Here is a 22,195-nt window from a genome sequence, read left to right as displayed (position 1 = left end):
GTTGTGATAGATTGTTTAGAAACTTCAGTGTAGGATAGGATTCTTTTTTTTTCCTGCAGCTTATTAAATTGACTTCTGCTGAGTTTTATTTTCCCCTTTATATTACTAGGAGAAGACTGATAAAGATTAATTCTTGTTTAATACTGAAGATTAAAAATATCTAAGTGCATGTTTAAATATATTCCTTTGATATTACAGAGAGCTCAAATGCTAGAATGGCAAAAGCAAATTGGGTGTTTATAATACAGCTGGTTCCTGCCTTGGGAGATAAACATAGCTGTTAAGTCAGTGCAGCTACAGGCTGCACTTGTTATCCCTTTTCAATACTGGGTAACTAGTGCAGCTCAGCTCTGGTGGTATAGAGGCTGTTATGATAATGGATTTTTTCAGATGACTCACCCACTTTCTCCTACTCTTCCAGGCCTTGGAGACAGTTCATTCTTTATTTTCTTAAGATTTGAGCATATTTGTTACAGTCAATCAGTAGTTCAGTTCAACAAACAATACAGGGAATCTCAAATGAAAGTTCATATCCAGTGTATCTGTCCATACACTATTTATTTGCTTTTGATTTTTTTAATTTTATTTGATTAAGGGAGTGGAAAAGCTGTGGGTTGATTTATTTTCTCTCGATTTCCTGGAACTCATCAAAGGTAGTTTTTATTCAAAAATAAGAAAACAAACACTTCTCAGAATTCATGCTGTTGACAGATCAACTGTCACCTGACAAGAATTTTAGATTGTCTGTTGCATAAGAAGTGGGAAATCTGTTGCAGTCACCTCTACTGGATAGTAGGAATGATGCCTTTTTAATGTCAAAAGAATACTGATAAGTTTTTTAACATGTTGATCTCTAAGCAACCATTTAAAAAAAAATGCTCCGTTTATTGGTTTGGGATGATAGAGATTTTGTAATTTTAAACTGGAATTACTTAAACCACAGATTTTGTGACCAATAATACTTCTAACAAAAAACCAAAATTTCTCAGAGAGGAGGGAGAAGACTGTAATGGAACGAGGTCAGTTTAGTTTCACCATTAGGCACCTGGATGCAGTCCATAGGACACAGTGATAATTGCAAAAAAAGATGGCATCACACTGCCTGTGAAGTTCCTGAAATGCAAGAGGTCACTAGCGATCTAAATCTTTTAAGTAAAAATAAGCCACTGGAAATAAATCTGTTATGAAAAAAAATGAGCCTTTGCTACGACTTAATATTTTAACCCTTTTGAGATTTGAGGATAAACAATATTCATCTTTTGAGTTGCCCTGATACTTGGGCAAAGATCAGTTTCTCGTTCTGCATGCAGATGTTCAGGTCCCAAAGGAAACTGGAACTGAATTGGATGTGCCCCTTTGGTTCTGTGGCATGTGATTCACCAAATCTTAACAAACATGAATAAAAAGTGAAAATTCAATTGTCTCTGTTGAACACTGGTTGGCATCTGTACTGTCTAAAAAGTCACAATTTAGACGGGAGACCATGAAAAAGATGAGGTAGAGAATGACCTATGATCAAGGTGGTCCAGGTTTGCAATCAAATTAATTGGGGTGAGGTGAACAGGAGGAAAAGGTAAGCAAGAAAATGGAGGCCAAAGGAAGGTCAGGAATGGAACAGAGGGCCTAGTGACAAAGCATGTGGAAAAGGCCAAGATGCACAATGCCTTCTTTACCTTTAGCTTTCAGTCCAGAAGAAGCAGATGAACTGACTTTTGCTGTTTGAAGGCAAACTTGTTTAGAAGTCAGATCGAGGGGGAGGGTGGCAAAGGCAGTGAGCATCTCCCTTCCCCATGCACGATGGCAACATGCAGCACAGTGGGCAGTGTCTATAGCGCAAGGCACCTTTTAATCAGCATTTAGAGCTGACTGACTGACAGAAGGAAATGGACGTGTGCCTACAACCAAATCTGTCTTTACAGGAAGTAGGGAGATGTAAGATGCAAACGATAAACTGTGAGAACAGTTAACAAAGTGCCAAGAAAGCTCATGAAACCTGGACTTTTGAAGGCTATGGCATAAGAGAAAGGCTGTTTGGATTGGATGTGAGACAAGGGTCTAAAGCAGAATGAAGAAATCACTTTTGGATAGAGGTCAGTAGAGGAAAACACTTGACAGGATTTGCAGTTCACTGCCTGGAGGGATTGGACATGCCCTTTTACAAAAGCTGCCAGAGGCTGAACATCCACAGGTCAGGTGGCTTCAGAGCAGCTGTTGTTCAGGGGATCCCAGTGGGAAGGAAAACGCAAGCCAACTTTTAGCAAGGCTGTGTATCCACAAATAACCTAATTCTGTTAGAGCTGATTCTCTGGTGGCCCAAGCAATGTTCCTGGCCTCTTCTACTGGGCTGCAACCTGTAATCTTTTATTGGTTTTATCTTCCATGTGTTTTTCTTCCGACATCCCTTCTATGGACCTTTAGGTGAAGCTGGTAGCAGGGTTTTTTTAAACCCCCCTTAAAGCATCCATGTGTATGCAGAGATTGTGATTTCAGCGAGCTGGAGTGCTGCGTGACTGAGGGACTTTGGAAGCTCCTGGCTGATGGTGGGCATGGAGTACGCAGCAATACCCAGGCACCTAAAACTGACAGAACGTATCAGCTGCTGTGCTGGGACTCTGGAGAGGAGGATGGAACAACTTAAGATAAAAGCAATTAGGGGGTGGGGAGTTGCAGGAAGAAGTCAGGAAAGAACCTGGAGAGAGCAGGGAACCCGTAGCTTGTTTATTGAACAGGTTGAGATGGATGGGAGGACAAGGAGCCTGGTGCTTGAGTGGATGGAGCTTCAGCTGAGAAGTGTTGAGAGAACACAACAGTTTTGGCCACACACACTGGCCTCAACTACATTAGCACTTGAGGCTACTGATTGTCCCCTCTAGTCAGCAATTGTGAGACCCCATCTGGAATACAATTTACAGTTTGGGGCTCCCCAGAACAGGAGGGGCATTGACATACTGGAGCATGTCCAACGGAGGGCCACCAATATGATTTGGGGCTGGGGTATGGTGTGTAGAAGGAGAGGTAAAAGGAACTGGATTTGCTTGGCCTTCAGAAGAGTAGGCAAAGGAGAGATGTGATTGTTGTCATAAAGTCCTTAAAGCGATGGTATAGAAAAAATGGAGCCAGACTCTTTTCAGAGGTACACAGGGAAGGAGAAGAGGTAATGGGAACAAGAAGAAATGTTGGAGACTCTTTTTAGATATTAGGAAGGATTTTTTTTATTATTATTTAAGACAAAACAAAACAGAATTAGCTTATGGAACAGGTGCCCAGAACCACTGCAGACTGTACTCGGAGTTGCTCTGTTACTCAAGATTTAGTTGGACAAAGCATTGATCAATCCAGTCTGGTTGTCTCTGCTTTGGCTTGTGAGTTTAGACTACCCGACTTCCAATATTCCCTTCCAACCTAGATGTTTCTGTACTCAGGGTGGGAGGGGTAAGAGCTAGAAACTGTGGCATGGGAGGGAAAACTCTGGAGTTGAGGTCAGAAATTTAGGTGCAAATAGCTATCATTGAGAGGTTTATGTTATGGTGGGGTCCTGCTTAAGTCCCTGTTTTGGGAAGATAACCATCCAAAACTGCCTCTCTAATTATCTTTCCCACCTCTTTCTCTTTAAATTCCTTTTTTTGCTGTTGGAAATGTTGTAGTTATGCCTCACAGCTATTTTCTTTTTGAAGACACAACTCATACACAACTGAAATTGCAGCCTTCAAAATTAGGTCTTAAATGCAAATGTTTTTATTCTGTAGTCAGTGGCAGAACTAGTAAGATCTGAAAGTTACATTATTTAAACAAACAATCTCTTTTTTAATTTCAATTGTTGCATTACAACATAACATTACTACCTATTTAGATATTTTGGTTTGTGTTTTCTTTAAGGTTTTGAATACCTGGTGCAGAATTGCATATGCATTCCTAACTAACTTTACACTGGCACTAGCATTACTTTACACTGCACACTACTTACAAGAAAGATTTTCTTCTTCTGTGGATGCACTGGATGGTCCCAATTCTGAACTGCTGTCAAGTTGGGCTGAGTATGGCTTGAATTATTGAGGAGGGCAAGCAAAGATGGTTTACCAGTTGTCCAGAACAACTCAGCTCTCTGCAGTTACTTATACTGATCTACCACAAGATTTTCCTCTTGACTACGTGTCTGAGAGCTGGAAGATAGATTTATTCTCCTTAGTCATATGTGTGTCAGAAATACAGCAAATATACTTACTCATGTGTTGTATCTTTAGCATAAAGTGTTTGTCTGTTAAAAAATTCTTACAGATCATTGAGTTGAATCTCCAAATTTAAAAGGTTCTTTTTTCTTACTTCTAGGAAATTGAAAAATGAGCTTCTGGAAGTGAGAAGGAAAGGAGGAAATCATCACTGTCAACAGGAAAACAGCAGGGTCTGTGTTCGCTGTCAGAAAAGCCTGGGCTTAATCTTTGACAGAGGAGACCTGTGCCAAACCTGCAAGCTTCGAGTCTGCAGTAATTGCCGCGTCGTGGGAACTGACGGGCAGTGGAAGTGCTCGGTGTGCGCCAAGATTGCGTAAGTTGTGCAGCTTTCATAAATACCTTTGGAGATTAAAGCCCTGTAAGTAATTTTGTGCTGCTGTTACTGTTGTACATCCCCTTAGCACAAAAGCATATGTGCAGTGAATACACGAGGGTGTTGTACAACTGGTGGTTTTATTTGCTGCGCTGTCTAGCACTCCCTCTTTTCCCAGTTCCATGATGGTTTCACCTGGCTTGTTTTCCAAAGAAAGCTGCAAAAATCACAGATTCTAGGCTGTTAGTGACAGTACTCTGAAAATGACAGAAAATCAGTTATAATCCATTGCCAGCCTGTTCACATTATGAAGACAGAAGTGTAAGCATCAAGTAATTCAAATTAATAAAACAGAGTTAAGAACAAGTGAGGTCCGTGTGTTCTGACTGATGGGGTAGGCTGCACTGTAAGGAAAGAGATGTAAAAATTGTGAGTCCAAGCATTTCAGTCCATGTTTCTGTCCCTGGGGTTTTTTTCTGTCTTTATAGTAACTGAACATCTAATTATGGAAAAAGAGGGTTATATTTATATTGTCTCTATTAGTGGACATGCTAAACTAAATTGTTCTATGATAAGAGGGAAAACAAAAGGGATCCCTCATTTCTCACAGTTGGAATATTGAGCATGGGGAATGAAGAAGGAAGGTAGTCAGCATCGTAGATGGACATCAGTGACAAATTGTGTCCCTATGGGGATCTATACTGGGACCAGTGTTAATATCTTCATTAATGACATAGATGAAGGGATCAATTGAAGCCTCAACAAATTTGCAGATGACACCAAGCTCAGTGGTGCAGCTGACACACCTGAAGATCAAGATTCTATCCAGAGGGACCTGGACAAGCTTGAGAAATGGGCCCATGGGAATCTCATGTGGTTTAATAAGACCAAATGCAAGCTGCTGCAGCTGGGTTGGGGCTATCCTTGGTGTCAACACAGGTTGGGGGATGAACAGATGGAGAGCAGCCCTGCTGAGAAGAATTTACGGGTGCTGCTGGATGAAAGGCTGGACTTGAGCCAGCAATGTGTGCTGGCAGCCCAGAAAGTCAATCATATCCTGGGTTGCATCAAAAGCAGCGTGGGCAGCAGCTCGAGGGAGATGATGCTGCTCCCTCTGCTCTGCTCTGCTCTGGTGAGACCCCACCTGCAGAACTACATCCAGCTCTGGGGTCCCCAGCACAGGAAGGACATTGACCTGTTGGAGCGAGTCCAGAGGGGTGGAGCACCTCTCCTGTGAGGAAAGGCTGAGAGAATTGGGATTGTTCAGCCTGGAAAAGAGAAGGCTTTGGGGTGACCTGATTGTGGCCTTCCAGTACCTGAAAGGAAATGACAGGAAAGACAGAGAGAAACTCTTTACAAGAGCATGTAGTGACAAGACAAGGGAGAACAGATTCAAACTAAAAGAGAGTAGGTTTACATTAGATACTGGGAGGAAGTTCTTTCCTGTGAGGGTGGTGAAACAGTGGAACAGATTGCCCAGGGACGTTATGGAAGTCCCATCCCTGTGAATGTTCGATGTCAGATTGGATGGGGCTTTGAGCAGACTGATCTAGTGAAAGGGATTCTGCCCGTGGGCAGGGGGGGTGGAACTGAATGATCTTTAAGGTCCCTTCCAATCCCAACCATTCTATGATTCTATGAAAGTAGCAGATCACAGTGTTGAAAAGCAGAAAATCAGTATTCTAACACAGGGTATCAAGTACATATACCAAAAGAAATGTTATATGTTCAAAGATATTTACTTGGTGTATTCTTGGAAGAATAATTCACTTGATTAGTGTGGTAATATGGGATTTTGTGCCTTTACTCGGTAAGATAACCGTGAAGGAAAGAAGAAAGATGTTGGGCAACAAAATTCAGTTATGTACCCTGATGTAAGAACTGGTTGGTATAAGAAAGAGATGTCATAAAATAATAATGTTAAAAGGAGAAAGAATTAGAGAGATAAGTTTGTTGGTTTTTTTATAGACCATCAAACTAATGAGATCAGAAAGGTAAGGTTTTTTGTAAATTGTTTCAGGGACTGAAGGCAAATTGCTAGTTATGTCCGACTTTGGGTACCTAAACAGCTAGTGAAAATCTAATACAGTGGGGCATGGAGTTTAGGGTTTCTGCATTCTAACTTTAGCTTTAGCAGATTGCATCTATTTTTAACTAGATGCCTTAACTTTCTCTACATCCAGTGGGGCACATCCAAAGGACACTGTCTCACCTCTTAAGATGAAATATATTCAAGTATTTGGTTTGTGAAATGATTTTAAACTGGTAGGAGCCTGGCTGAGCTCCTTGTAATTTGCTTTAATCAGTTTCTGAGATGATGTCAGTGTTATGCCTTTCAGAAATGATGGGGTGCAGGTGAGATGACAGGGAGGAGAACAGCAAACATAATACTAATCTTTAAAAATGACAGGGATGTTGACCCTGTCATACTACCTTTAATTTCTCTGAATAAGCTGAAACCAATGATTGCTGTGTTGTTCAAAAGCTGAGAGATGACAGGAAGATGAGTAAGAGTTGGCTCAAGAACAAAGAGTGTCAAAACCAATTTAATTTCCACCTTTGATAGGGTGAGAGAGGAGGATCTGTTGACATCTTATAATTTGACTTAAGTTAACCTTTTGACAGTTTTTCTTGTGTCATTCTAATAAGATGACAAATCAGGGGAGCCATGCCCTGGAATAAATTCTGCCAATGTGATTGCAGACCCCACTGGAAAATTATAAAGCTCTGTTCTCAGAGTAGTTATGGACATTTGACTGTCAAAAAGCCCCAAGAAGACAGAGGAAAAAAAAAGACTCCTAAACAAATAAATTAAAACAAAAAAGCCACACGTACCAAAAAAACCACCACCTTCAAAAAACCCCCAGTGGGATAGAGCAGAGTATTTCCTGGCTTTTTACAGTTAAGTACTTTAGTTAAAGACCTTGATACAGCAGATGAGTTTGCCAGTTGCACCTGCAGGTGACATAAAATTGAGAGGTGCTCCAGGCATGCTGAAGGACAGGATTAGGATTTGAAGTGATGTTTAGAATTTAGAGAAGTGGTTTGCAGGAAAAGAAAGTGTTGACTCCCTGTGGGCATGTGGAAGTAGTACATTTGGGAAAAAATGCAGCTGCAGAGACATAGAATGAGGATAAAAACAGCTTATGCAGCTGTTCCTCAGGAAAGGATCTGAGTACTGTGCTGAATAAAAGCTGAACATGAATCAACAGTATTTTCCATTGCAGAAAAGTTGAACATCACACAATGATCACACAATGATGAAGCTAAATTATGGCCTGCAAAATACATGATGCAATCCTATTTTATGTAGAGTACCTGCCCAGTTTTGTGTAGTACAGTTCATGTTTGCCAGTTGGAGAAAGCTCAGCAGAAAATAATGATCCCAAGCCCAGCACACAGTATGTCCAGAGTAATGGAAGGAGTCAGACGTGTTTGGCCAAGGCAAGAGAAAACTGAAAATAACTGAGTTTTAAGTCTACAGAAGGCAGGCATGTTGAAGAGGTATACAGGCTGTTCTATGACCTCACTTTGGATAAGAAAAGTCACGTGATACTTAAATTACAGTGAAAGGATTTAGGTTCATGGTATGAACATTGACATAACTTGGAAAGGTTGTAGAATGTTGTTCTAAAAACAGGTTGGATAAACCTCTCTTTGGGACGATGACATATGACATCAGTAAAGATGATTCAGTTTTGGGGCTGAAAGATGGATGAGGCAACTTCTCAAAACATGCACCACCACTGCTTCTCCTGCAGTGGTTGTGCTGAAATTCTGCATGCCAAGCAGTGGTTTTAGCAATCACCTTGACAATTAACTGTGGTTGAAGCCTGCCTTTAAGTTATTACAAGCCATGGTGTAATTTGCATGTAAAATGCTAAACTTTGCACGTGCTAAAGTCTTTGTTGTGTATCTTTATGAAATTGAAATCTGTGTCCTTTCTTTTTGTTCATATGCACTGTTTTTACAAGACTATATGACAGTTAATGATCTGTAAAATGTCTTTTGCACTGCTGGGAGTAGACAGAGATATTATCTTCTGCGTGGGCAGTGCAGAGATAGAAGTTTGCAACAGGCACTTCAACTACATCGCTGTGCATAGTTCTAGTTTAAATTAGTTCAGTTCTGCTTTTCTCTCAGGCGAGAAATCCAGGAGAAATCAGGATTTTTAGGTTTTTTGAGTTACAGTTGATGGAGGAGCTAATTAAGTTAATGAAAATAGAACCTTTGACAAGATGAAAAGGCAGAAGGCAAGGAAAAGAAAACAATCCAGTGTTAAGAGATATTTATTCAAACAAAAGCAGGAGGAGGGGAAAAATCTTTTAGCTCTGTAGCACTGATCTACCCACTGTGTTTCTGTCTGTGAAACTGGAATATTTTACCATACTACTGGCTTTGTAAAGAGTGTTGGAAAACTTTTATTTTTGTCCCTCTCCTTTGTCCCCCTTTTAGCAGCTTTAGCGAATAAGACCAGATTAATATTACCTGTATAGACTCCAGCACCTGCTGTGCTACTCCATTAGCAGAGCCAGGCTATATTGTTTTTATGATGTAAATGTATGTTGTCATGCATACCATAAGAACTCTAAAAGTCAGGGAGAGGGGCTTATGCCCTTTGTGAACTCTTTACAGCTTTGGTGCTGTACTAGTTCATGGCTGTTCTCCCAAAATTGTTCTCAAGAGTGTCTGTCAAGTGCCACTTAAGGCGATGGTGACAGTAGTAACCTGTACCAGTGCTCTCACATAGCCATGCATTATACCTGCAGGAATATGTCCAAAAGCAAGTTTTTCAGAACTGTTGGGAAACCTACTGTATTACATCTGGTGTCAGTGAAGAAGGTCTGATATTGGGGGTGTTGAGGGAGTGTCTTCATTCAAAGACACAAATACTGCAGAAACTACTGCATACATCCCTTGAATTACACAAACAATCCAAAACGGGTGCTGAAACAAACAACTTGCTGTGTCAATAAAAGAAAATGTGGATAATATCATCCAGCTTCTGCCTGTTGCTTCATTTTAACACATTTTGGACTTTCCTTCCTTCTGAGCTTCCTGTATCCTGCCTATCCACTCGTAGCACAGGAGTTTGGGATTCCTGTAGCACAGTGAAAGAACATTCTGTCACATGGCCTGGGATCAAATGTTGTTATTGCTGTAACATTTATGTGCAGCTACCAAAAAAGGTGTGAGAAAAAAGGTTTATATGTGAATTGTCTTACAGTTTACAGTTACTTTAAAAGGATAACCCCCTTGAATGTCCATTAAGAGAAAATTACTGGAATTTGCCCCTTTGTAGGTGTTATTACCAGCTAGAATATGTCACAAGATAAAATATTTATAGGTCAAGAAGGGTTAGAGTGAAATCTCCAGGTAACTGCAGAACTTAGTTCTTAGTTCTGCAGTTACTGAGGGCAGAGAACAACACAGTCTTTATTTATGGGATTGTGTGTTTGATGGTCACATTTTTATACTATTTAATGAGTTAAATTGAGCTTGTATGTAGTGATGCACTTGAAAGGTGAAGCTTTTCTGCTTCACTCACTGCATACAAGGAACAGAGGTCATCAGGAGCTTTCAAACTAAGATCACTTTTTTCCCCCTGCATCTTCTTAAAATGTGGTCAGTTTATGCTTTAAATTTGGCCAACAAAATAATTAATAAATTGAGGGAGAACAAGTTCTTCAAAAAGGCTGCTGACAAGCATATTTCACATCTTGATGCTGTCTGTATTTCTCCTTGGGAACATGTCTAGGTATCCGTGAACAATGGCTTTATTTTGATGGAGTTCTTCAGCAAGATCAAATGCTTAGGTGGTCCAAGTTATTACAGAAGAACAAAGCAGTAATGGGAAATTTATCTTCATCTTTGAAATAATTGTGCTGTCTTAACATGTCATGAAAATTCAGCAGTATCTTAGTAACAATTATTCCCATTAGGAACCTAAAAATAGGGCATTTTCAATGTTTTAATATGCAAATGCTTTTCAAATTTCTTATAACTTTTTTTTTACTTTAGTAACTTCTAAGCAAGTTTGCCTTTTTTTCACAGGGTCAAAATTTTCTATTTAATAGCCTCCAGCAAATTAAAAGCTACAGTAGAATTAATTTTTATTATAGAAAATACTCTGTGGAATTCAATACATACAAAAATGAGGGTGTATGTTTGGAATATTCAAGCATAGGCTCCATTTTATCCAGCCTTTGGTCTTGCCATTTTTTCCTAAGTTTTACTCCTGAGAAGGAAGTGAAATAACTTGAGGAACAGAGGACGGAAAGGAAGCTGGGTTAAATCTCTTGCCTCTTCTGGGTTAGACTGTATGATCAAATGGAGAGTGAAACTGTTTTACTAATGTGGGACTTTGCTCAAAAGAAATAATTGAAAATAACATTTGGGACTTTCCATCTTAATATTTTTATTTTTCTTTTTTTAATGGCTGGGCATTTGACCATAAAGTGCCTTGCAAAAGTGAGAATGGAAAATAATGAGCTGAGTGACAGGGATAGGCTGTAGGTTATGTTCCATTTTTAAACTGAGCAGTATGTTATTAAAGTGAATCCATTTAGTAGGAGACCATTGAGAGGGAAGAAGCGTGGAACGGTAACATACTCCCTCTCACATGATTATGGGAGTAGGTAGATCAGTAATTATTGTGTAAAGATTTTAGCAGATACCTACAGTATTTGGTACTAAACTTAGCTACCTGGATGCAAATTTTCCTAGCTCTTTTGAGCATAGGAAAGAGCTATCATGCAAAAATTGCTGATATTACTATTTATAACACTGCTTTTCTTCTTTCTAAAACTACTGACTTCAGCACCTGTTACACATATTGGAAAACCAGCTAAATACTGTTTTGGTAGAAATTACAGGTTTTTTGTACATTGTAAGCTACATGCTAACTGAGAAAGTAAAGAAAATGTATACACATACCATGATCTACAGTCAGTATGGACCTTGGGCCCATTTTACAAATAACAAAAACCAAAGCTGCAAGCCCTGATTTGACATACTGCTGAGTAAAGTCTTTGTTTCTTTTCTCACAGAAACAATTATTTATACAGAAAGGGTATGTTTAAGACCTCTATCAGAAATAGAAGAGAGATGCACCATTTTCAGTAGGAAAGACAGACTGCCTTTGTCATAATTATAAATACATGAAGATAACATTATTATAAGACTGTTTAGGTCTCGCTTTTCAATTTTTGATTCAGAATGTCAAATGCAATTATGAAATTTAAACTTCAAGTCAGAGACTTAAGTAGTCATTTGATCTGAAATCAATTCTATTTATGTGTAGAATTCTTTCAACAGGTACTCCTGACACCTGTGAGTGATTAAGATAATATGAACACTAGTCTTTGTGTGAAATGTTCAGTGTACATGAAAAATAAAACCGATAGTAGCACAGTAGAAATTCAAAGCTTTGAGGGTTTCCCCCTTATTTCATTAGAAAATGATATTTTTGTAGAGGTGATCTGTTGGGTAAGGACATTTTTGCAAAAAAGGACTGCCACAGCAGAAGTCAGGATCTCAAAACACAAAATAACATTGATGAAAATAAGGATGAAGGTCTGAAATGAGTGTTGAGGCCTTTAGACTTGTTCCATGAGGCACTTACAATGGCTGGCTGTCAATGGCTGTTGTTTTTATCCTTTCACTGTGGATAAACAGGATTGGCCAGAGAAGTGAAGCACTTGACTAAAACAAGGCAACCCTACCTTTATTTGCTGTGTTTCGTGCCTCAGTTGAGATGTCTGTGTTTTACCTTACACCTGGTTTTCTTGGTGAAGTCAGAGTAGAATGTGTAAGGACCTCTTCAAAGTAGCCCTGTCAAAAATCTGGCACCTCAGTTGGAAATGTGGATCTCATTGCTGTTTATTAACAGCAGTCTGATGAATAAGAGGGGCAATTCAGTTTGCCATCATTAGCTGAACAAGCACACGGTTCAGCTCTGTCAGTGAAGTGACTGTCACACTCCCTGTCCCACTCAGACCAGCAAAAGGGATTTGCACACTCTTCTTTGCTTGAGGGCCCAGTTTGTGTTTGCCAGAGCATGCAGTGATGACCCTGAACTTCTTTGACTAAGTAAGAGAGCACCAGCTATGTAATTTGGGGCTGTTTAATGGTGGCAGGTTACAGGTGGCAGAGAGAGATTAGTAAGAGAAGTGGATTGCTTATTTATCCGTTACCAGAAGGAAAAAGAATCAGCTAGTGTTGCCCAAATAGACTAAACTGTCTCTTCCCTGCGCATCTCTGAAGCCATGAGCAAGAAGAATATTAGGTGCTAGTTACTTCTACAAGGGGATGGTAAGAGGAAGAGGAAGTCGTTCTCCACACTACTCATTCCTTACTCTGAGCCTGGTGCGAGCCTTTCCCATCTTTCAGTCTGCTTTGGTCCCAGAGGAAGGAGTAGAAGAGGTTTGGATGGAGTGGAGTCAGAGAGAGGGAGACTGATGGTGAGGTCTAAGGTTGTAGGGGACCCATACCCCAGTGGAGTGAAGAAGAAGAGGAAGACTCTTTCTTAGGGATGGATGCTAGGGGAGGACCTCCCTCCACCAACAGCACCTCTGCTGATCCTTCCTTGTACAGCCCAGCAGCCCTCCATCCTCTTCCTTCCCAGTCTCCTTCCACACCTGCACCAACCATCCTTCCCTTTGGCTGCAGCTCCTTCGATCTCTCCAGCCCCCGTGACTCTCCTTGAGCCCTTGGTCCTGCTACTACAGGATTGAATCTCCACATCAGATTGCAATAATATGTAGTAAAACAAGTAGACACACTGGTCTCAACCAACATTCTACCCAGGCTGAGATCTCCTGGGTGCTTGTGATGCAGGAGGCACCAGAGACGTTTTCTTTCCCTCATCACTTCACATCCAGGGCCCCTGTGGCAGAGAGCTGCCTCTCCATGAACCCCAGCAGCCCAGGTGGGTGTCACAATCAGGGTTGTGTGTGGAAATAGTTACAAGGTTGGGTTGTAAAAGCCTGTAGGGTTGTGGGGAGCAGCCTCCCACTCTACTGAAAGCCTTGGCGTACGTCACACCTTATCCTTGATTGTCCGAGCTTGGAGAAGGGTGAAAGTGCTTTTGTGGATAAGTCTGTGGGCAGTGAACTGTGTGACCTTGATCAAGTTAAGTATTTGTAGTAAGATATTAAGGATGAATGAAATCTTTGATCAAGGGGAGTTTTATGGTCAAACTTGGTAGTAACTGAGGAAAAAACTGAATGCCTGATACGTCTTTTATATGATAATGGAATTTGGTGGGGTAGTGAAAGGTCTGAAAGGTTTATTATTTGATATAAAACATTAAACTTGCCATAAATCTTGCTATAGAATACTGCACAAGGAAGTGCATGCTGTAAAGGAATTGAAAAAATGCACGTTTCAGAGAAAAAGCAGTTTACACACTAGCCAGACTGTGCATAGTTTCTAATGAAGTGAATCCTTTCCAGTGTCTGTGAAAAACTGAAGTAATTTAAAAATTCTCAGTGGAAGTATAGGGCTTTTATTTACTGCCTTTCATAATAACTGAGTGATTGTCATGATGAATTATAGAAGGTTTTGTCACTAGGAGTCTGGAACAACAAGATAAGGCAATAATTTGTTTCTATGCTTGTGGACGCATGTTTTGAATTTCAATTTTTTATTTTTTAATTATTTTTTTTTTTAGTGAGTCATGCAGAGATGTGTGATTCATTAACGGGTAAGGAAGAACTGATAATGTTAGGGTCTTTTCACCAATGGTAGGATGCTATTCAGTAATTTTTAGTATTTTCTCAGGTAAGACTCCCAGGCATGACTCAAAAATAATTTAATAGCAAAGATATTGATCAGTGCTCTAAATCCATCTGTAGTAATTTTCATGCCCAAGAGACTAGATGGTTTCTTTTCCAGTGTAGGTGTGGAAATAAGTTTTCTTATTGAACAGGAAGCAGGAACAGGTCTGGAGTTAAATAAGTTTTTAATGTCTGGGGTTTATTAGTTTGTTCATTGTTTGTTTATTATTAGAGTATTCAAGATTAGTAACTTTTTGCCATCAACTGCATTTAGTGGGGCAGTAGAAATTGTTATGCTGTGCCATAATGAAACTAATTCAGGAAAAAACTAGCAATCAGCATAAAAATATACCCATGGGAAAACAACAGTGCCAGTACAGATTTTCTTAATTGCTAGTATAGGTAGAAGAATTTGAAATCAGAAAAGCAGCATTATCCAGAACAATAGCAAATTTTCATTGCTCTGAACTTCTGGCACATATCTAATTCACAGCAGCACTGTCATGTGAAGAAACTGCATGTAGTGTCAGCATATCAAACTAGAGGTGAAAAATATAAATAGACTTGCAGTGTCCTGTCTATAACCAGGTTGGGTCCATGAACTGCTGACTCACCTGGCAGGAGCTTTGGTGGGAGTTTTTCTCCCTCTACCCACTGTTGCTATTTCTATCTGTCTTGTAATTTTGGAGCTATTGGAAACTGTGAAGTTGAATAGTTCACAAAGGACTAGGATTACAGCATGTTCCATGTTTTTTACAGAAATCCAGTAAAAGGGGTTGAAATGCCTTCTTTGCAAAGAAAATTTCCATATACTGAAAATTGCTTTCCATTTACAAAGTAAAATGATATTTTTCAGCTATGTGTCCTGTTATCCCAAGATTTACAATCGATTTCTTTACTCTTTAAACTGTGTAAATGTTGCTCCAGAATTGGTGAGCATGACAGTAGAATGACGAATAGCAGTAGCCCAGGTTGGCCAAATTTGTTAATTTGTGTATGTGTCTGGCTTTTTTAATTTTCCCCATACAGACAGCTACGGATAGTGACGGGAGAATGGTTTTTTGAGGAGAGAGCAAAGCGATTCAAACAGTCGAATCTTGGAACCGATGTTGTCAGACAGTCTATCCTGCGCAAACTCCCAGGTAGGGGCCTCAAGAGAGAGAATTGCTTGTGCTTAATACGTTCAAACCTTGTTTCCTGAGTGTTTGACTTGTTTTGACTGTAGAAGTTTTAAGAATATTCCGTATTTTAATTTTATTTTTGTATTCGTGTCTTACTATGTAGTGATTTGTTCATGATTAATGTTCGGGAAAGGTAAGGCCTATGTGAAAGGAGTATCTCTGTGGAGATAGCTGCTGAATGACTCACTGTCAAAACAGGTGGACAGTGATATTCAGCAGCAAAGCCCAGCAGCAGAGGCTCTGAAAGTTTATTCTTAGCTCCTACCAGGAAGTTCAGCTTCATGGAGAGATCTAAACATGGATATTTTTTGACTTTAGCACTCTTATTTGTGATGGCAGTGTGTAAAAAGCACTCAATTTTTCTCTTCCAACTCTGAATAAGAAAGGTAAATATTAACTCCTGTGCTGTTTGCTGGAGCATGGCCTATAACCAGACTACTTGGTATTCAGACTTTCTTTTTGACCAGTTGTCTCCAATAGATTGCACCTGCACTTTTAGGTACAGTAAAGGGTCTGGCTCTCTTCACCAAGCACAGTGGTGTGTCTGTTTGTGTCTGTACCTGTGAGCTGCTGTGGTACTGTGAGTGGTGCCACGGACCACTGGTTTAAGAAACAGGAGGTTTTCCTCATGCTGATGCTTTGTATTCACTTAACTCCTTCCCTCTGCACACAAAGCTGTTCATTGGGCAGTCTGTCCCAGATATGGCATCACTTGCAGTAGGAAGGTGATGGGTGCAGTCAGTTTGTAAGAAGAGGGACTGGTTTAGTGCCATTGGAAAAAATGCCTGGTGCAAACATGCTGCTCAGCAAAATGTGGATCTTGCCAGTATCCTCGTGCTTCAGAAGCTGTAAAACTGGAAATATCCAATGCTCTTGATACTACGTCACCAATCAAATTGGGTAGCTCATAATTCATTACTTTCTTATTTGATAAATATATCGAAAAATATATTTTAGCCATTTTCACGCTACTTTACTCCTAGTTGAACAAACTCTCATTAGGAGAGCACTCCTTCATTAACACAGAAAATACTGTCCAATTCAAAATTAAATTTCAGGTCTGTTAGTTATTAAATGTTGTCAGTGATTAAGATAAAAAAGAAGCACAGCGCAAGACAAGCTGATAATGAGAAACATCTTAAGCTACTTACAGTTTTATTTTCTTTTATTAAAAGGAAAAGCCAAACAACCCCCAAGGTTTTATCATTATATTTTATCACAAAGATTTATTTTTTTATGTTAAAAATGGAAAATCTATTTTTGTAGGTTGTTTGACATGGGCTGTGTTTTCATGCAAACATTCACTTTTTCTTTCCCCCTCCACTGCAGATACAGCTTCAAATAAAGATGAAGAAAGAATATTCAAAGATCAACCCCAAGAGAATGAAGAACAAAAGCCAGGGGTATCAGTCTCCTCCACAAGTGGGCATAAGTCAGTCTTCAGCAGGCCAAGAAAGATAGGGTAAAGCCTTTTTTTTGTTTTCTCCCCAGAAACTGATAAATATGAAAACAGTTTCATATGTTGGAAAGATTTTTTTATGAGTTTTTCCGGTGTTATACATTAGCCTCAAACTTTCCAGGGTTAGAAACAACCTTCATTTAAAGTCATACTTATTATAATTAGGTTGCTGTTTCCTGGGAAATGCAGCAATAATTACTCTTCAGCTGTGAGGGTAACTGAAAATAAGTCAGTTTTACTCCTGGATTTTTCTTGTTTATACTCAGAAATAAAATACTGTCCTTAAAGGCAGTTTTGCTGAAGAAATAAATGCAAACAACTGGTTTTGGAGGGCCAGTTTTTTATGTATACTGGTCAGTTTTGCTCAAGGGTTAAGTTTTCCTTTAGTTTCTATCTGTGCAAATGCAACCTGACAGTGAATGAACAGATTTGCTGCTGGTCACCTTGCAGTGTTTAACCTTAGTCTGACTATGCCCTTAGAGGAGCACTTGCTTACTCTCAGGGGACGTGAAGAGGTGCATTGAATATATAATTGCACGAGTGGTGTTTGGACCTAATTTGAGGTTATTGGGTGAATGGGAATAAAAATTGGATGGATGTTCATATCATGGCTGGAGTTCCATCGGCTGATAGTTGGAAAACTTTGTTTCTGTTGAAAGGAAGAACACATTTCTATTATGGATCCTAAATACAGGGTAGGTGGATGCTTTCTGGAGCTTTTTTACTTCTGAGGAGAGCTGAGTATGGCATTGTTCCAACGATTTCAGGAATTAACATAAGTGATTTATCACTCTTTAATATAGGGGAAAAGAGCATCAGAACACCCCTGGCTTCTCAAATTATGGTAAAGAAAGAAACAGTTTAGGGATTCTACTGTAATAGAACCTAGATGTTGCTCTAAGTCATGCTAATTGATAGATATAATAAAAGTGCATTAAAGTTTACTTTTCTAATCCTTCTTCCATTTAAATCCTTTGGGCTAATCTATTAGTCATATTCCCCTATGGGAAACAATTATTTTTATAGTTGTCTGTTGTTTATTTTAGTGGTGCTCAATCTCTTTCTGTTTGTGGCCTGAAATGGTTTTTTGTTTGTGACGTTCCCCATAACAGAAATTTAATCCTACAATAATCTGGCTTGCTTTTCCTAGTATATTTTGTGACCTCTTTTAGGAGTAGTTCATTAATCCTCCTCTTCCTTGCTTGCTTCTTCTTCCTCCCTCAGGTTCCATATTCCTGTATCTCATGAGTGGATTTGTTTTAAGGAGGCTCTTTTGGGGTCAACTGCTACTGACAGTGTTATGAAATAATTTGAGAGACTAATGTTGTTTGTAAGGTTATGAAAAATACTAATATTTTTCAAAACTTTAATTAATTTCATTAATTTCTTTCTTACTAGGCCATGTTTTGCGAGGCAAGGGGGTGATATTATGTTTTTTTGAAAATGGCACATTTGGGGCATTAATGTTTATAATTGTAGAAATACCTTCAAGAGAAAGTATATATAGCGTATATTGCTAGGGGAAAATACACATATTTAATTAAAAAAAACTTCGCTATCTATAAGCTGTAAAAAAAAAAAAAGTGAGGAATTTTCACAAAAGGCACTTCAAGTTCAAAGCTAGAAGTGACCACGTTGAATAGGACAGATGCTTTAATGTTTGGTGTCTTAAAAAGCAGCTTGTAGTAAATATGATACTTTTTTTCCCAATAAGAATCAGTTTGATAACCACATTTGGTCCTGTGTTGACCCTTATATCCAGAGTTGTCTGCAGGTCAGACAGATGAAATCAGTAGAATGTGCACATTACAACTTTTAAAAATCTTCTGTTCCCTGTTTTCACCAGGAAGGTAATCAGGGCAGTTACCAAAGGAGAAATTACATATGGAAAAGATGGAGGTGAGAGGAGCACAGGCTCAGAAGCCGAAACCCAAAGTCTGCGTAGTGGCAAATCAGCACCGTGCTCTGAGAGGTGAGCAGTGACCTGGTACAGCTCATGCTGGGGTTGACCTGGGGTGTCTGCCAGGCCCCTGTGTTGCTTTGTGTCTTTCAATACTCAGTATTAATACTGTCTGAGAAGTAAAGCTTATGTTTACAAAACAAACAAACACCCAAAAAGCCCAAAACCCCAACAAACCCAAACATTTCCTCCATCCCTCTCATTTTACTCTCCTTGTGTTTGGCTGGTGATTGATGTCAGTATGTTGGTTTTTGTTTTCTGGCTTTTAATAGATGAGCTGTGTTCTGGTTGCAGAACTGAGGCTCTTTGTTTTTCTTCAGTAATGACATGTTAACTGATTATAATTTATATTTTCTTCTTCAAAGGCTCTGTTTGCCCTTCTCTTTTCATGATTATTATCCCAGTTATATCTGGTAGGACTCCACTTAATCATTCTTCTGGGCTTAAGAGATGTCCGTTACTGCCTCTGATAACATTATAAAACACCAGATACAACATTCCTCTTATGTCCTACCTTCAAAATTAAGCAAAAAAATAATTCCCATTTTTCTTGTTCAGTTGAATAGTCTGCACTGGATATAGACCAACATTCTTTGCTCAGGTGCACACACCCGGAAATGCTACAATTTGGAATCAAAAATTAAAAAAAAAAAGTACTAATTTTGATATAAGTTCCAATGGAAATTTCTATCTCTAAAAAAGTGTTTCTGGGAGACTCTAAATAGGTATACAGGAACACAGGATAATAGCTAAAAGGATCATCATGAAGTTTAATTCACATAGATAAGCCTTCTTGTTTAAGCAAGAACTTTCTTCTCTTTATTACCTACAATTCAACAAAAACAATTTCTAGATGTTCTGCAACATGTCTAACGTTGATGGTGACAATCTTGTTGGAAGTTTATAACTGGATTATTTTTTTCCACTGGATGTTGCAGCACACTAGGCAATTCAGAGCTAACTTTCCTTTTGTAATCCATACACAGTCAGCTCTGTGTACAGATTTAGAAAGATAGAGTGAAGTAGTCTGTAAAGATAGCTTTTGTGTTTGATTACCTTGCTTGACTTACACATAAGTTATCAATTTCTAGCATTTACCCAGAGTCAGGGTGCAGGACTTTTCAAATTAGGGGTATTGAGTCATTACAGCAACTTCCTTCTGCACTTGTCATCTCATTCTCACCTGGAGAGATCAGTGTCCTGTGTCAGAGTAACCCAACTGTGTTGCCAGGAGATTCTGTTCATAGGAGGATTAATTGTTTTACTCTCTGTGGAAGATATGGCGCTTTTTAAATAGCAGTTTGTGGAAGGATTGAGGAACAGCTTGTAATTAGTAGAGGGATGAAAATTCCTGTCTTGCACATGCACGGTTAAATACTTAGTTAGGTATCTGAGGATGCTTGCTTAGTTTATGTGTCACTAATTTATACAACTGAGTGGTAATTATTAAAAATAACAGCAGAGCTTCCCAGGCTACCCTTCCTAACTATTTTGAGTTTCACATTATAAATATATAACATCTTGGGCCATTGTAGCTGTCCTAGATTTTCCAGCGTATTTCTGATTTTGTCATTACCTTCGTCTTTTCAGCTGCATCGTCAAAATTGGTGGTATTTCACCTTCCAGCAGGGAAATGGAGACAGAATTTTCATTCTTTTTAAATGTTTCTGTTTAAGAGAATATGTACTGAGCTGGGAACAGAGAGACCCAGATCACGAGTCCACTTCTTCAACTTTATTTCTACTCCAGCAAAAAAGTTTGCTGATTTTGCTGCTGAATGAACTGTGAGGCTGCATCAGGTCAGGATACCTCTAGGAGAAATAGCATAGGAATTTCAGGGTCATCTACACAGGCACTCTGCCCCATCATACTGAAATCTTGTCTACCATGTAGTCACAACAATATTTTTCTTCTGTTGTCTACTTAAAATGTATAAAAAGTGTTGAATCTTTCTCTAACAGCAGACTGAAATAAGGACAAAGGACAGGAGAGGCCTGTTAGCAGGTCTGATGTGCAAGTGGTCAGTCTGACTGAAGACTCCTGCAGAACCCTTTGCAATATGTTCTCAAACCTTTTATCCCAGCTCACTTCTGAACACTTCTCTTGATTTATATCAGTTTACACAGTTTTTGTAACAGAAAACTACAACAATCTAGCAGAAGTGGTGTGATATGCAATAAAACTCAGGTTTTGAACACTTTGGTTGCTTTACATGCATTGGCAGGTTTGGAAATTAAAGTGTGTGCTTCTAAGTCCAACAACTTTGATAAAATACAGATGACAACCAGAAACTGATTTTTCTGACTTTGCAGAACCGAAGATGCATCTTTATATAAAAAGATAAATCCAACTACAGCATATTTAGTAGAATTTGTTGATCAATGGCTGATCAAATTAAAAAGTAGCAGTGTGTGTATGTGAAGTGCACACGAATAAGAGTGTGTTTATTCATGCACTATCTACAGTTGTCAGTATGTGAAATTGGATAGTAATTGTTAATAAGGTTACCGTATGCTCATTAAAAGACAAAAACATGGTTGCACAACACTTCTAGATAATCCTGATCTTTGGGGTTGTCCTTTGTGTTCCTTTTTTTCTACCAGTGTGGATTCAGAGCCTGTGCTCATTGCTTAATGTAGCAGTGAGACTGGAGCTGTGGTGTGGCAGAATATTTTTTCTCAGTTTAGCGGTAGTTTTAATAAAAATTTAGGTTGTGGTAGAGAAGATTTATACTGTAGTTACTCTAAACACGATATGACAGTCTACACCTAGTGAAGGAGAATTGTTGTCCAGCACGATGATGATACCAGCAAATCTGAAATATTTATTAAGCAAGCCTCTTTTGACTGAAAATATGCTGTAAGTTCCAAAAACTTTCTCCAGCAAATTTATACTGCTATTGTCCTCTGACACCATATTTTCCACATGGAAAGGATACAATTCCTTCAATTCCTACTTACTAATAATTTTTTAAATATTAATATAGTAAGTAGGAATGTATGCATATCTCTTACTGTCCTGCAAGACTTTTTGAGATTTCTATGAATTGTGAAGAAAAAATAAAAGGTTTGAACTGATGTTTGTGGAGAAAGAAGAGTTGATCTACCAGGAATGTGTTACATTTACTGCAAATCAGATTTCAAATAAAATAAAACTTTAATTACAAATGTGTTGAAATACATTTTAAAATAATTCTCATTGTTTCAAAAGGTTAAAAAAGTGCAAGAGCTTACCGTTTCTATCCCTCAATTTTCACATGGACTTATCCGTATCT

General features: G+C 38.9%; 1 protein-coding gene across 6 annotated transcripts in view; it reads left to right on the top strand.

Moving 5' to 3' along the window:
• The window catches only part of SYTL5 (synaptotagmin like 5), an 87,918-nt gene that overhangs the window by 35,042 nt on the left and 30,681 nt on the right, over window positions 1-22,195 (top strand). For all 6 annotated transcript variants that reach the window (XM_027636250.1, XM_027636240.1, XM_027636226.1 and 3 more), the window contains exons 3-6: window positions 4,327-4,542; window positions 15,351-15,463; window positions 16,832-16,964; window positions 18,808-18,933. In XM_027636250.1, the coding sequence (XP_027492051.1) occupies window positions 4,327-4,542; window positions 15,351-15,463; window positions 16,832-16,964; window positions 18,808-18,933 (588 nt within the window). The remainder of the gene's footprint in view (window positions 1-4,326; window positions 4,543-15,350; window positions 15,464-16,831; window positions 16,965-18,807; window positions 18,934-22,195) is intronic.

This window comes from Corapipo altera, unplaced genomic scaffold, assembly GCF_003945725.1.
Source record: "Corapipo altera isolate COAL_440 unplaced genomic scaffold, ASM394572v1 0, whole genome shotgun sequence".
Classification (NCBI taxonomy): domain Eukaryota; kingdom Metazoa; phylum Chordata; class Aves; order Passeriformes; family Pipridae; genus Corapipo; species Corapipo altera.
Note: the sequence above shows the minus strand (reverse complement) of the source record. Positions and strands in the feature narration are given on the sequence as shown.